The following is a 13207-nucleotide window of genomic DNA, read 5'->3' as shown; positions in this document are numbered from 1 at the left end:
CATGCGCTTCCCCCTCCAGTTTCCCACCAGGAGCCCCGAGGGCCAGCAAGGGGGGCCCCGGGGGAGGGAGCCCTTGGATGCAGTGCAGCTGGCTTGACTGCCTGTGGCCACTGGGAGCTGAGTGATGCCAAGGGACTGGGGGGCACAGAGCCCATGGGTGGCAACTCTGGTGCATGCTGTGGGGCCGGAGCAGCACTTGGAACCCATCCGCAGGCTGCTTTGCCCCCCTCAAGTTCCTTTTGCCCACTCTCTCCCAGGAAGTTGGCTCAATCAAGGTCTGGCTACCGTAATTCTGTCTGGGCCTCTCCTAGAGGGAGGCAGGTAGAGCCAAATTGTGCAGGGCCAGCACAAATTCTGGTGGTGCCTTAAAGCCCGAGAGACTTACTGTGTGGATGAAGTTTTTGTGGGCCGGGGCCAGCTTTCCTCTGACGGAATGGACTCTGGCCTACCAGTGTTTCTGCCGCAATAAGTGCCAGTTGTTACGGTGCCACAGGATCCCTCCAGGCAAGCCTTGGGCATGATGGGGGTGGCAACAGAGGGCACAACTCGTGCCGTCAGGTAGGGCTTGCAAGAGCTTGTTGACTTGGGGGAGCGGGGATTACTTTGCAAACCACTCTTGAGCTGGGAGTAAGACCAGGACTCAATGGCTCAAGCTGCAAGCTCCCCTGCTCACTCCCCCCACTGTAAAAAAAGCTGCCTCTTTCTGCCACAGACCAGTTACCCCCCAAATGGGAACGCGCTTGCTTTCCGAATGCAATTTGCAAAGGTGCTCTCTGGTCCTCCATAAGTGAGGACCTCTGGCTCAGCGCTCTGCCCTTATTCCTCAACAGCCAGCCAGGGGGCCCAGTGGCTTCCTTTTTGTGGGGGGAAGCAGTGGGAGGGTCCGCACTGCAGCAACAGCCCAGGATTTAGCAGTGGCCTGTGGAGCCGTGTGGGGCAATGCTGGCCTGTCAGCTGTTGCACATGTCATCAGGAAAAGGGGGGAGGGGACCGCAGCCATTTCAACAAGGCAAAAGGGGGGGCAGGCCCTGGGGGAGGGGGAGCTTTGTGGGCTGCCGGTTGAACAGAAGGTCTTGAGCATCAAGAGTAGTGGAATGATGGCAAGAAAGTGTTGACACTTTGCAAACTTGGTAGCCTGCCTTGACCACCTCTTCCCTAAAACACACACACGTAGCCTGAAGGTGGACTCTCCTTCGATAGTCTCTGATGATGCTGTCCTTGTAAAAACCCCTCTGTGCACATGTGACACACATGCATGCACACTCTTCTCTTCCCGCCATCACCAGCAATGCCATGCCGTGGCTTCTCTTAAGGGTTTCCACCGATAACAGTCCTGCCATGCTCTAGGCATCCTCTGCCGCCCTCCAGAGGTTTCCGAATGACACCTCCCATCAGCCGCAGCCAGGAGCACCTGCTGGCCAGGCCTGCTGGGAGTCAATGTCCAGCAACTTCTGAAGGGCGCCAGGTTGCCAAAGGGCTGCTCAGGGCAAACATTTTGCCTTGCTGGATGCTGAAGCTGGTTCATTTTCCTCGTTTCTAGGATCAGAAGCTTAAAAGAAAGAAACTATTGCAAGCTCTCTTTCCACCCTCCACCAGATCCTCCTTTGCCTCTCAGGAGCATCCCCCTCGCCCTGCAGAGCGTTACAGATAAGCCAAGTTGACCTGTCTGACTGAAGCTCTGCTTCCTGCTTAATCCTCTCGTGTGTGGGGGGGGCTTTCAAGCCCCAGGAAATGCAAAGAACAGTTTAGCCCCTTTGCTGCTATTTCCTGGGTCTCTGCCTCTGGCCTGACTAATTGGGGCAGGGGGAGAGCAAGCATGGAGGGCCCTTGTGTCTGTTTCTACCTTGTCCTGCATAATCCAGCAAAGTGCTTTAGGTAAGAGCGTGCCCCCTCAAACTGGCAATATTTTTCTCTAACCGAGTGTTGAGACTATCCTAACCCCACCCCCAAAAAAGTTACCTCTTCCGCATCTGGGACAGAGTGCTCAAGAGAAGCCTTTTCATTTTGTATCTACTTGAAGTAAGGGGGGAAAAGGCAACTACTAGCAAATCCTCACAGCAGGAGCCCCTGCAGAAGTTGGGGGGCTCCATCATCATCATCTGTGACCACTGGCCCTGCTGGCCAGAGGGGGCTGATGGGTCAAACGACATCTGGGGGGCAAGTGTTCCCCCTCAATCCTACAGCAATAGGTGAGGCACAGGACCTGCACGCGTGATGCTCTCACCCCCATGGGCTTGAAATGCACACTGCGGGAAACTACAAAGCACAACACACGTTCCTGAGTGTCCGCACCACGCACAGATCCACAATGGCTTCCTGTCAGGCAGCCCATCCACTTCCAGCACCGTTTTGTGTAGCATTTGCTCTGCCTGGGCATGGCAACTGCCACACTGCTATCATTTGTAGGGTTTCCATCTGTGAGATGGGGATTGAAGAAGGCTAGGAAATGGCAGGGGGCCCCACCTGTGCCCCCTGCACCCCCTTGCGGTTGCTGGAGGAGGCATGGCCTACGTTGGTGGCACATTTAAGCCCCCCTGCACATGCACACACCTTGTTGACTGAGTTAGGAATGGCAGAAAGGCCCTCTCGGCTCCCCCTCCCCACAAGCAGAAGCCACATCACGACCTGTCCGGAAGCTGGCGCTATGAGTGAGGTCCCCCCCCCCTTGCTCAAAAAGTGACTCTGGTGTGCTCAAGTTGGACTCCAACCCACACACACACTTTAGTCGTTTTCAGCTCATCCAAGTGTAGGAATGGAAAATGAATGTCCTTGATGTTCAAAAGAAAAGAGCTGTGTAAATTTCATTTTTTCTTTGGTTAATGTCACCCCACTACCTGAAGAATTTTTAGCAATTTAACAAATAAAAAGGAAAATGTAAAACCAACTTGCTGCTCTGACGTGTGTTCTTTATAGGAGTGCCAATAAGCCACCGCATCCCCTGCCAAGGCATGTCCCTGGGGGCTCACCTGTGGACAGCAGCTGTGTCAGCTCCAGGGCTTTATTTGGGGGGACTTGGGCAAGACACCCTCATTCCCCCCCTTCCTCAGTGAGCGAGTCTGCCTCTATGTTCTCTCCCCCCAAAAAAATGTTTAAAATAAGAATACAAATTCAGTGATCCTTCTAGAATCATTTACCTCTGTGGTGAGGATTCTTTGATCTTCCAGGTGTTGTTGGACTCCAATTCCCATCAGCCCCAACAGCCAGCATGGCCAATGGTCAGGGATGATGATGGGAGCTGTAGTCCAGCAGCACCACTGAAGGGCCACACATGCCCCCTGCCCTGATGTACCTGCTCAAGTGACCTTGACATCATAAAAGTGCCACTTGACAGGGCCACGGAAGCAAAACAGCCCAGGGCTCACTTCTGGTTCTGAAATCGGGGGGGGGGGAGAGGGAGAGGGAGATGTGCAGCTTCCTAAATCACCCAGCAAAGCTCTGCAAAGGCCTGGAAGAGGCAAAGTTTGCTCCCTCCTGGTGGTGTCTCCAAAAGGCCTCCTGGGGCAGCGCCACCTCACCTGTGCAGTCTCTGCCTCTGCCCACCGGCAGGAACAGCAGGCCAGGTCAAAGGCCTCTCTGCCTGCCTGGGTCATGTGCTCAACGTTTTGGCCACCTTGCCACCTTCTGTGTCAACAGGCACTTGTACAAATGAAGCAGATGGAAGGGAATACTCTGCACATGTTCAACCACAAATTAACCTTCAGTTGGTTTGGGGGGTGGCTTTTTAAAGTTGCTTCCTATCAGGGAGGGAGGACAGGCTGCACATTCTCATAGGTAAAAGGACCCTGTACTAATTTTATGCACGAGTAGATACAGAAATATATCCCAGTTTGCATCTGCATTAAAATGGTTTTTAGATTTTTTTTTGAAAAACAGATTTTTTAAGGTTTATTTTGTGAGGTGTTTCAAATATGTTTTTAGTGTTTTTGTTTGCTGCTCTGGCCTCTTTCCGGGAAGAAGGGTGGGATATAAATTTAATAAATAAATTTACTCTCTGAAAGGAAAAGGGATTCTGGACATGCCCAGTGGCAAACTGTCCTCGGACCTAACAGTGGTGCTTGTCCACCCCACCCCGAATGCTGCTTCCTGTCAGAAAGGAAAGGCATTCTGTGCATTCTCAGAAGTACTTCTCCAGTCTGTTAAAAAAATAAAAACCTTTGTTCTGCTGTGGTGGGAAAGCCCTTTGCACATCATCATGGGAAGCATGCCAGGTGGTGCTGGCGGTCGTCGTCCTCCTCTGGGCAGGCCCGAGGGGATGGCACTTCGGCCAACCCTCCTTCCCCCACCTGTAGTGTAGCAAATTGAGAAGGTCAGGCTCCCTTCATGATAGTCACAGCCACACACACCCCTTTTCGACTACTGAGTTGTAGCCTTCTCCCACAACAGCAGACATCCCTAGGAGCCAATCAGCATGAAAGGGGAGAGTATTAGCTACTGAAAAGAGTCTTCTCAGGGCTGACTCGCCTCCTTTCACTCTGATTGGCTCCAATTAGCAGCAAAGGACAAGGAAGCATATTAGAAGACTCTTCTCAGGGACTAACACATTCCTCTTACATGCTTATTGGCTTGTAGGATGCTGGAAACATAGGGACCCTGCTCCCAAAAAAGTAAAGGGTCTAAGAGCCCCTGGAACACTGCGCTCCCTCACGTGCAACTCCGATCATTTAAGGGAACGAAACAAACTCCCGAGCGAGGGCTCTCTTGCGCATGCGCTGCTGAAGACGGGCGGGGGGACTAGATATTAGAAAAGTGAAGAGACAACCATTTTGGCATTGTAAAAGGAGAGGCCATTTCTTGGTTCACATGATTGGGGAAACCGGGGTAAGTTTAGAGGCGCCCAGAGAAGTTGGGAAATACAGGATTTTACCACTTAATTCTGGATCAGGTCCCTTCCCCCCACAAAAAAAGCCAGCACCACCGCAAAGGAGGCCCGAAACATCTGCTCCTATTTTAACGTGAAACATTTGACTTTGTTTGCTAAAACCTTTTTTAAAATCGGCCCCGCCAATGCAAATAGCAGAGTAAATGCACTCAGTTCTGTCCCCGTATCGCCGGCCTACAGGAGGCCGCAGCTGGACTCCATCTCCCAATCAGCCCGTGACCAGCACGGCCAATGGTCGGGGCGAAGGGGGACCTGCAGCCCAGCGGCATCTGAAGGGTGCGTGTGTGTGTCGGACTAGGGCTCAGATCTCCACTCAGCCTGGAAGCTCACCAACCCCCGCCTGACCTGCCTCGCAGGGTTGTTGCCAGGATAAAATAGGAAGGGGCGGGGCAGGAGAAGGGCAGCGCTCCCTCCTCCTCCTGTCCTCGCCGCTCCCCCCGGGGACGAGCTGGGACGAGCCCTCCGGGGCGCAGCCACAAGCAGGCCTTGCAATCTGGGATTTCGCCCCACTCTCTTCTTCGCGCCCTCGGAATAAGACTCCCTTTTCAATCACTAACACTATAACTCTTTGGGGGAGAATTGGCTGGCGAAGGGGAGGAGCCCGGCGCTTCCTTTACGTGCTGACGCCAGACGCAAGCGGGGAGTGAGCGGGACGCCTCCTCCAAGGGGCAGCGCCAGGCGGGAGCTGAAGGCGCCTTTGGAGAGAGGATCTGTTGCCGGATGCGCCTGCAGGAGGCAGGATTGCAGCGCCTGAGGTCATCCGTAACGGAGGAGGGGACTGGGGATCTCTGGAGACTACGCTGCAGGGCTGGGAAAAGCCGCCCTCTCCTTGCAGCCCCGCCAGGCTCTGGAAAGTGGCTCCTCCTCCTCTCTGCCAGCCTAGGGTAGTAGCATAGTGGCAAATTCAGAGAGGCAGGGCCCCTTCATGTTAGTTACAGCCCCACACACACACCTTATTTTGTTGCTGGGTTGAGAATGGAATCCTTGTTAATGCCTTCTCCCACAATAACAGACATCTCTGGGAGCCAATCAGCATGAAAGGGGAGAGTGTAAGCTGCTAAGAAGAGTCTTCTTGGTGGCCGACTCGCCTCCTTTCACTCTAATTGGCTCCAATCAGCAGGAAAGGACAAGAAGGCATGTTACAATACTCTTCCTGTTGGCTAACACATTCCCCTTTCATGCTGATTGTCTCATAGTATGCTGAAGACATAGGGACCCTGCTCCCAAAAAAGTAAAGGGTCCAGCATCGCTTTGCGTAATGAGACGGCTGGGCGGCCCTGTTCCTCTTGGCTGCAGGGGATTCCTTTCTGAGGCCTCGTCCAGTAAGGAATAAGGGGGAAGGGGTGCCTCTGAGCATGTGCAGAGTGTACTTCCATTGCTAGGTTGTTGGGGAATGGTAGGCAAAAGACAGGCTGGAGGGAGAGCCACTCGAGCTTTCGGCCCCTTCTTCTACATGTACTCCTTGGACGTGTTCTGGGATCATGTTGCACCTCATGCACATGTTCCACTTGGCACTTTGCTTTTCTGCCTGTCCTTCTGTCGAGTTCAATCCCACATATATTTCAGGACACACCCTCTTTTTTGATTTTAGATTGTTTTTAATTGTTTTTAATGCTGTATTTTAAAATTGTTGAAAGCTGCTCTGGGACCTTTGGGTGAAGGGAGTGTAATGATGATGACGATGATGCTCAGCCTCTCTTCTTTATCCCAGCAGCCTTCACTTGCTTCATCTCCTTTTGCAGCAGCACCAAGGAAGGCAGATATGATCATTCCCCCGGGATCAGCTGTTGTCTCTGATTGGCACAAGACCCAAGAGGGCAAGGAATACTTTGACACACTTTTGCATCGCAACAAGCGCAGACTCTTTGGTGAGGAACACCCCTGCCCCCAGGTTTAAGCTACGGGGGTGGGGAATAGGAACCTTTCAGCTCCCAAACTGTATGGAACTCTCTGGCACAAGACAGTGATCGCCACCATTCAGTTGCAAGGAGACGGCACTCTGCATGTGCTCAGAGGCACTTTGACATTATTGCCATTATTATAGCTTTCACATTTTGTGAGCTGAGCCCTGCAGCAACGCTGGGTTTCCTCCTTGGGTTGAGGGCTGCTGGTTCTTGATGCTAAACCACCTGTTTAACTAATGGGGCTTCCTGGTCCTTCACAGGGTTGATCGAGAGGCCGGGGCTGCCCCTGCATTTGACTGCTGATGTTGCAGGCTACAAGGTCTTTGTGTCAGGGAAGAGTGGCGTGGGCAAGACAGCCCTCGTGGCTAAATTGGCTGGTCTGGAGGTGCCGCTGGTCCACCATGAGACGACAGGTGCGTTTCTCCAATCTGTTACATGGAAATAACTCTCACAGGGGCACAGTGAGGAAATCTGAAATGAAGTAATGTGCTTAGTAAATTAAAAGGGTCAGGAAAATGCTTCATTGTTCATTAATATGCTTTTTTAAGAATACTGTATTAGGTAAAATGATATGTTAAACTGGGCCACACCATGCGGGCTTCTGGGTTTCACAAAACTCTTCATCAGATGCTTTTGCCTAATGAGACTTTCTCTGAAATTCAGAAAGTTGCACACTCCTGTGCGAATTTAAGCTGTTCCAATATGATCGCTCTTTTCTGTCCTTTGTCCATTGGGACAAACAGAGCAATTGCTTTCCATTGAACTTCATGATTCCAACTGTATCTCTGGCATCATGAGGACTGTAGGCTTGCAGTTCTTGGGGGGTTTAAATGTTTAAGCTTTTAATTTTTAATTTCTATTTTTTAGGATTTTGATTGGTTTTTTTTTTTACAATAATTTTTATTCAAATTTTCATAAAACATAGAAAACAAAATCATAAAACATTCAAAGACAAAAAACAAAACAAAACAAAAATGATTAAACAAAAAAAAATAAAATGTTGACTTCCCATTTGTCACATATCAAATCAGTTATAGGTCTACAATATATAACAATCCTGTCTCTTAAATCATATTATAAAATCACTTTCCTCCAGTAGTTATCTTAATTAATCATCAAATCTCATAAACATTACTTTATTCTTTCCACAAAAAGTCAAAGAGAGGTTTCAATTCTTTAAGAAATATATCTATCAATTTTTCTCCAAATAAACATGTCAATTAATCCATCTCGTTAATAATTATAATAATCTTATTGTCATAACCATAGTCCAAATAAACATTTCGATTAATCCATCTCATCAGAATCTGTTAGGTCCAATAATTTCAATAGCCATTATTCCATTATCCCTATTAGTTCCATCTTCCATCTTCAATAGTCCTGTTAAGTCCAGTAATTTCAGTGTCCAATCTTCCATTATCAGTATTCCATAATAATCTTGCTGTTGTAGCCATAGTCATATAATAAGAGTCTGATGGGAATTTCCTCTATCCCAAATATTTTCTTGCCATCCATTCTGAATAAGTTGCTGAAATACTGTTGTAAAGTCATATCTGTGTTCTTCTTTTTTACAAAATGCACTGGCTCATCTCTTAAGAGTTTTTCCATTGTCACATGGCTGCAGTTAATTCCATAGATTTTCTCTATATCAAGCTCCATCACATCATTCCAGTCCAGAAGATTATCCAAGCCATTGATAACTTTATCTCTAATATCTTCATTAATTTCTTCAGAGATAACGTTAAATTCCAAACAGTAGATTTTATTTCTAAAATCCATAAACTCCAGATCTTTTTCCAATTCCACATTTGTTCCAATCTCCAGGGCTTGTATCTTCCCTTTATTTTTTCTTTTCTCATCTCTGATCTCATTCTCCTCTCTCACAGGATCCCCTATTTCTTTAAGCTCCTGCGTCATTTTGCTCAGTTCAATTTTCAGCTCCTTACTACCCTGTCGCAGGGTTTGTTTCGTTATCTCAATCTCATCCATTATTTTCTGAAACATAGTTACTTCCAGATTCTCAGCCACTTTCTTGATTGCCATTTTTAAAACCACGAAAACAAAGCAAAACAAAAATAAAGAAGAACCACTTCTTATTTCAGCAACAATTGGGTTAATATTCCAGGCTTGATGACATCACAGTATAAACAGAGCAACCTGCCTTATCTCTCTATGTTCAAGAATGCAAAACAAATTTAGTTCCCAGCATCAAAACAGTTAGTGGCGTCGTGAAGAAGCAGATTCGTCAAAATAAAATAGACCAAAAAGAGAATAGTCCCAGACAATATAATATTCCTCGGAATAGAAATCAGGAATACAAATCCCTCTTCTGTTTATATCTTTAGAATGTACTTCCAGGACAGCTTTTTGCGACAGAAACAGAGATAAGCTGTTAATTTCGTGAATAACAGAGAAGAGTTATAGCTCACCCAGAAGTTGTCCAAAGCCGATCAATCTGACAAATCTCCTTTTGCTGCAACAATTTAAACCAAGTAAAAAAAATAATAGAAAGAAGGGTGCTTGCCTGTTAGTCCGTTCTCTCTTTAAAGAAAAGATAAACGTATCGCATTAATCAGATAGAGCTTGTTCGAAAGTCCGTCCGGCATTGTTGGCTGGACCTTATCTCATAAATTAATGAAATCCAGTCCTCCCAACAAAAACAGGCTTTTGAGGTTGATCTCTACGTTTCTCCCTGCCCGGGAGAAATTTCATCAGTCAAAAAAAAAATGTTCTGACTGATTTATATCTGAATAAGCTTCTTTTGAGGCGGGAGCCCGTCCCAAAAGCAGGCACAAGCGAAGTCACCCTTCCCGGAAGTCGGATTTTGATTATGTTTTTATGAAATGTACTTGTGTTTGGTTGTAAGTTGCCCAGAGCGGAATAAATAAATAAAATAAAATTGCTCTGTTTCAATCTGAAAATCGAGGCATCCGTGATTCCATTCTAGCTGTTGTGTTGCAGGGATACAGACAACAACTGTGTACTGGCCGGCAAAGCTAAGAGAGAGCGGCAAAGCCCTCTTCTTCAAATTTAGCTTCTGGGACTGTGGTGAAGCCGTCCTCAAGAAGTTTGATCACATCCTACCAGTGAGTGGCCCTGCAGAGGGAGACTGGAGAAATCTTCATAGAGCCAGGGCTGCACCAACGTTTGGAGTAACATCCATGGACAGATAATTGTGCACTTGAACAGTTGAAAAGTATTTGTTTAAAAATAGTTTGGGACCAGGTTACTCGAATAGCCACCTTCATTCGTCCCAGACTGCCCGCACTTTGAGATCTGCTTCTGATGCCCCGCTTGTGCACCCCCTCCTGTGAGAGCAATTAGGCTGGGGGGGGGTGACCCCATAACTGTGGAACTCTCTTCCAAGTGAGACCAGGCAGGCCGTGCCCTGCATGCTTTTTTCCCTGCTGCTTTTTCTGAAAGATTTTAATCTCAGTTTTAATTATATTGTGATTTTGAGGTTTTGCTGATCTTAACATGCTGGCTATTTTATTAATGTCATTGATTTAAAATTTAAAATGTGTGTACTTCTATATTGTGGTTTATATGTTTGCTTAATGTATTTTTGTTGCCTTGTGAGAAAATATTGCTGAAAGGCAGGATGTAAATTCATGAAATAAGATAAAAATAAAACGAGGCTGCTTTCTGTTCCTACCCTCATCTCTTGTCGCTGCTGCCCCTCCCTCACAGGCTTGCACAGAGAAAGTGGATGGTTTCCTGCTCCTTTTCTCCTTCACGGACCGTGCATCCTTCGATGACCTGCCACATCAAATCTCTCGTGTAGCTGATGGAGTCAAGAATGCCATCAAAATGGTAGTTGGCACCAAGTATCCTTACAGATTCTTGATGTATGGACACTCTTATCACAAAAGCTCATGGTTTGTTTTAAGGTGCTTGACGAGGGACACACTCTGCACACACTCAGAGGCATTTTACCCCTTAGAATCTCTTTTCTAAGAGGGAGAGACAGAGAAAATGGATCTTTGAGCACAATTTGTGGTTTCGGAAATGAGAACTGTCAAGAACCAAGGGGCACTTTGTTCTTTTCTGGATCCTCTTGGGGGACGAGGGGGGGGGGTTCTCTCTCACTACTCTTGTAAGCTGCTGTGATTATTATTGAAATAGAAAAGTGGGATAGGAATAAAAAATTAAAACCAAAATAAATTAAACAGCAAAGTAAAGTAAAGCTAACAAATACCCGAAACCCGGAATCCTCCTTTAAGCAGGGATCAGGGTCAAACTCCGTGTGATGATCAATGCACTTAATTAAAAGCAGACTTAAGCGGGCCACCTTCATTTTGAAGAAAAGGCCACCGCATGGCCCTGATCCAGATTGTTTGGGGGCAGGGGAGGAATTCTTAGCAGGAGAGACAGCAGCTGGGGTGAAGAGTAACCTGGACCCAGGAGGAAGTTCTGGATTTGGCTGCTTTTTCATCAGAATAAAAACTGTCAGTTTAATCACGCTTCTTAAAAGGCATGTTTATTGTCACGTGGAGCTTGGTCCCCTGGGCAGGGTCTAAAAGGAATAGTGGCTGTGCCTTTGTCTTCCATGGTCCATGGGAAAAGAGATTTGCTAGGCCCGGTTTGGCCTTGAGGTTGCTCCCACCCCTCCTGTCAGGGGGCTCCGTGCCTGGTGATCGCCCTCCTTGACTGACTCCCTCCAGATTTGACCAGTTTGCCCACACCGACGTCACAGACCAAGACGTGGCCATCTTCCGCCACACCTGGGGCTTGCCTGTCTTGCAGGCAAAGAGCGTCAACGCGCCACGGATGGCCGACGGGCAGACCCTAGACGGCCGTGTTGGCCTCTGGGACATGGCCCACCTCCTGAACGGGCTGGCAGAGCATCTCTGGCGGCAGGACCAACTGGTGGCAGGCCTTGCCACTCCATCAATGATTGCCGGGGCCCTGGAAGAGCCGGATCCCTGAAGAAACTCCTGGCAGTGGCCCTGTGCCACTGGTTTTTTCTCCCTCAGAGGAGCCATTGGGTGGTGCTCGAGGCCTTTCAGTAAAAGGGCTTCTGCCAAATCTGAGTCTGGAGGACTGCTAGGCCAAAGCCAGCACTGCCATGGTGATCGCGTGAGGGAAGTGCAACGTGGCCGCTTAGAGGAGACAGCAGACCGCTTCGTTCAAAAGGCAACTCTCGAGGCTGGGTGGCCCTCTGAGAGACTCCTCATCTTCCTGAGGCCCACAACATCCTTACTGCTAGAGCCAGTGCCCAGTTTTCATAGATTAGACTTGGGGGGTAAGCAGGGTCTGTTTCCGCCCTTCCCCACCAGTGAAAAGTGCTGTGTTGGAGTCGGATTGTGCCCGCAGGGAGTGGATGCCTGAGCTCCAGCCACCTTCTCTGTATGGGCACTGCTTTCATGCTGACAAATGTTAATAAATGCCTTTAATGTGGAGAGCTCCTGTGTGTGTACTATAAGCATCCCAGTGCCATGCATAACCGTTATGCTAACAGCAACATTCCCCCTCCCCACAATCCAGTTGGGGGTCCTGCTGTGATGCAGACAGCCCCCCTCCTTTATCTGGGCCCTGTTTCTTCTCTTCATAGATCTGTTCTCGGCCAAGGAATTATATTTGGGGGGGGGAATCACTCTGCCGGTCTAGAGATGATGTTCAACTGGAATGCAGACTTTTCTTCTGCGATTCTTCCCCAAACTGCAGGCAACAGATGGCAATGGAACATGGGGAGGAGGGCCTTAAATGCCAGCTGTTGGGGGAAGGGGCCAGCCACTGTTGGCCACATGTTTCCCTGTCACGGCTGCTGAGTATCCTCCCATCAGCTCAGCAAGCCGTGCATGTTTGCAAGCTGCTTCTGTGTCCTCCCTTTTTAATAATCAGTATTCATTTTGAGGCTCTCAGTGGCTGGAAACAAGCAGAACTGCCACAGCAGTGAAGATCCCAGCCCACCACTGCCTTACCACTGAATCCCCAAGGAGAGCTCAATCCAGTAGATCTTTTAAAGCCCCTTCCTACATGGCAAGGGTGAGCTGGTGCCTGCAGTCCCAGGCCTGTGGATGGGGTTGCAATCCATAGTGTCAGCAGCCCCTTCCCTTGACATTCTCTTGTTCCAACATCAAACATTTGCCTTCACAGCAGTCCTGCAAGGTGGTCCATTCTTGTGCCCATGTTATGTGTGTATTGGCTGAGGGGGGGGGGACTTAAGCTGTTCCTGTGCCATGAGAAATGATTAAGCACAAATAAGGAAAGGCTGCTGCTCGCTGAGTTCGCTTAACCTCAGACGTGTTTGGTTTTCTCTAGCCTATGCAGCTAAGAGAGGCTAATGGGTTTTCTGGTCTTCTGCCTGTGTTAATATTTAATAGGACATCACCCTGGAGAGGTGGACTTTGTGCAAACATGCAGGAGCAGGAGGAAAGAACCGAGGTTGTTGCAATTCTCATAATGTACATTGCCTCTTCAA

At 48.5% G+C, this 13207-nt stretch overlaps 1 protein-coding gene across 12 annotated transcripts; it reads left to right on the top strand.

Annotated features, from left to right (window-relative positions):
• The first annotated feature begins 4736 nt into the window (after nt 1-4736).
• Nucleotides 4737-12185, top strand: CPLANE2 (ciliogenesis and planar polarity effector complex subunit 2). Of its 12 annotated transcripts, none has more exons than XM_061601655.1 (6): nt 4737-4818; nt 6594-6747; nt 7044-7196; nt 9745-9869; nt 10474-10610; nt 11448-12185. In XM_061601655.1, the coding sequence occupies exons 1-6, from the start codon at nt 4801-4803 to the stop codon at nt 11710-11712; spliced, it is 852 nt and encodes a 283-aa protein (XP_061457639.1). In that variant the 5' UTR covers nt 4737-4800; the 3' UTR covers nt 11713-12185. The 12 variants fall into 12 exon arrangements, with proteins under 12 accessions (XP_061457639.1, XP_061457638.1, XP_061457647.1 ...); XM_061601654.1 differs by having other exon boundaries at nt 4740-4818; nt 6591-6747; XM_061601663.1 differs by having other exon boundaries at nt 4741-4818; nt 6622-6747.
• Nucleotides 12186-13207: the final 1022 nt, after the last annotated feature.

This window comes from Rhineura floridana, chromosome 18 (genome assembly GCF_030035675.1).
Source record: "Rhineura floridana isolate rRhiFlo1 chromosome 18, rRhiFlo1.hap2, whole genome shotgun sequence".
NCBI classification, from domain to species: domain Eukaryota; kingdom Metazoa; phylum Chordata; class Lepidosauria; order Squamata; family Rhineuridae; genus Rhineura; species Rhineura floridana.
Note: the sequence above shows the minus strand (reverse complement) of the source record. Positions and strands in the feature narration are given on the sequence as shown.

Coding starts and splice junctions, on each gene's coding strand:
- CPLANE2 (XM_061601652.1), top strand. CDS start 5,023: ATGCACTCAGTTCTGTCCCCGTATCGCCGGCCTACAGGAGGCCGCAGC. Junction 5,156..6,621: donor AGCCCAGCGGCATCTGAAGG/GTGCGTGTGTGT, acceptor CTCCTTTTGCAG/CAGCACCAAGGAAGGCAGAT. Junction 6,748..7,043: donor CAACAAGCGCAGACTCTTTG/GTGAGGAACACC, acceptor GGTCCTTCACAG/GGTTGATCGAGAGGCCGGGG.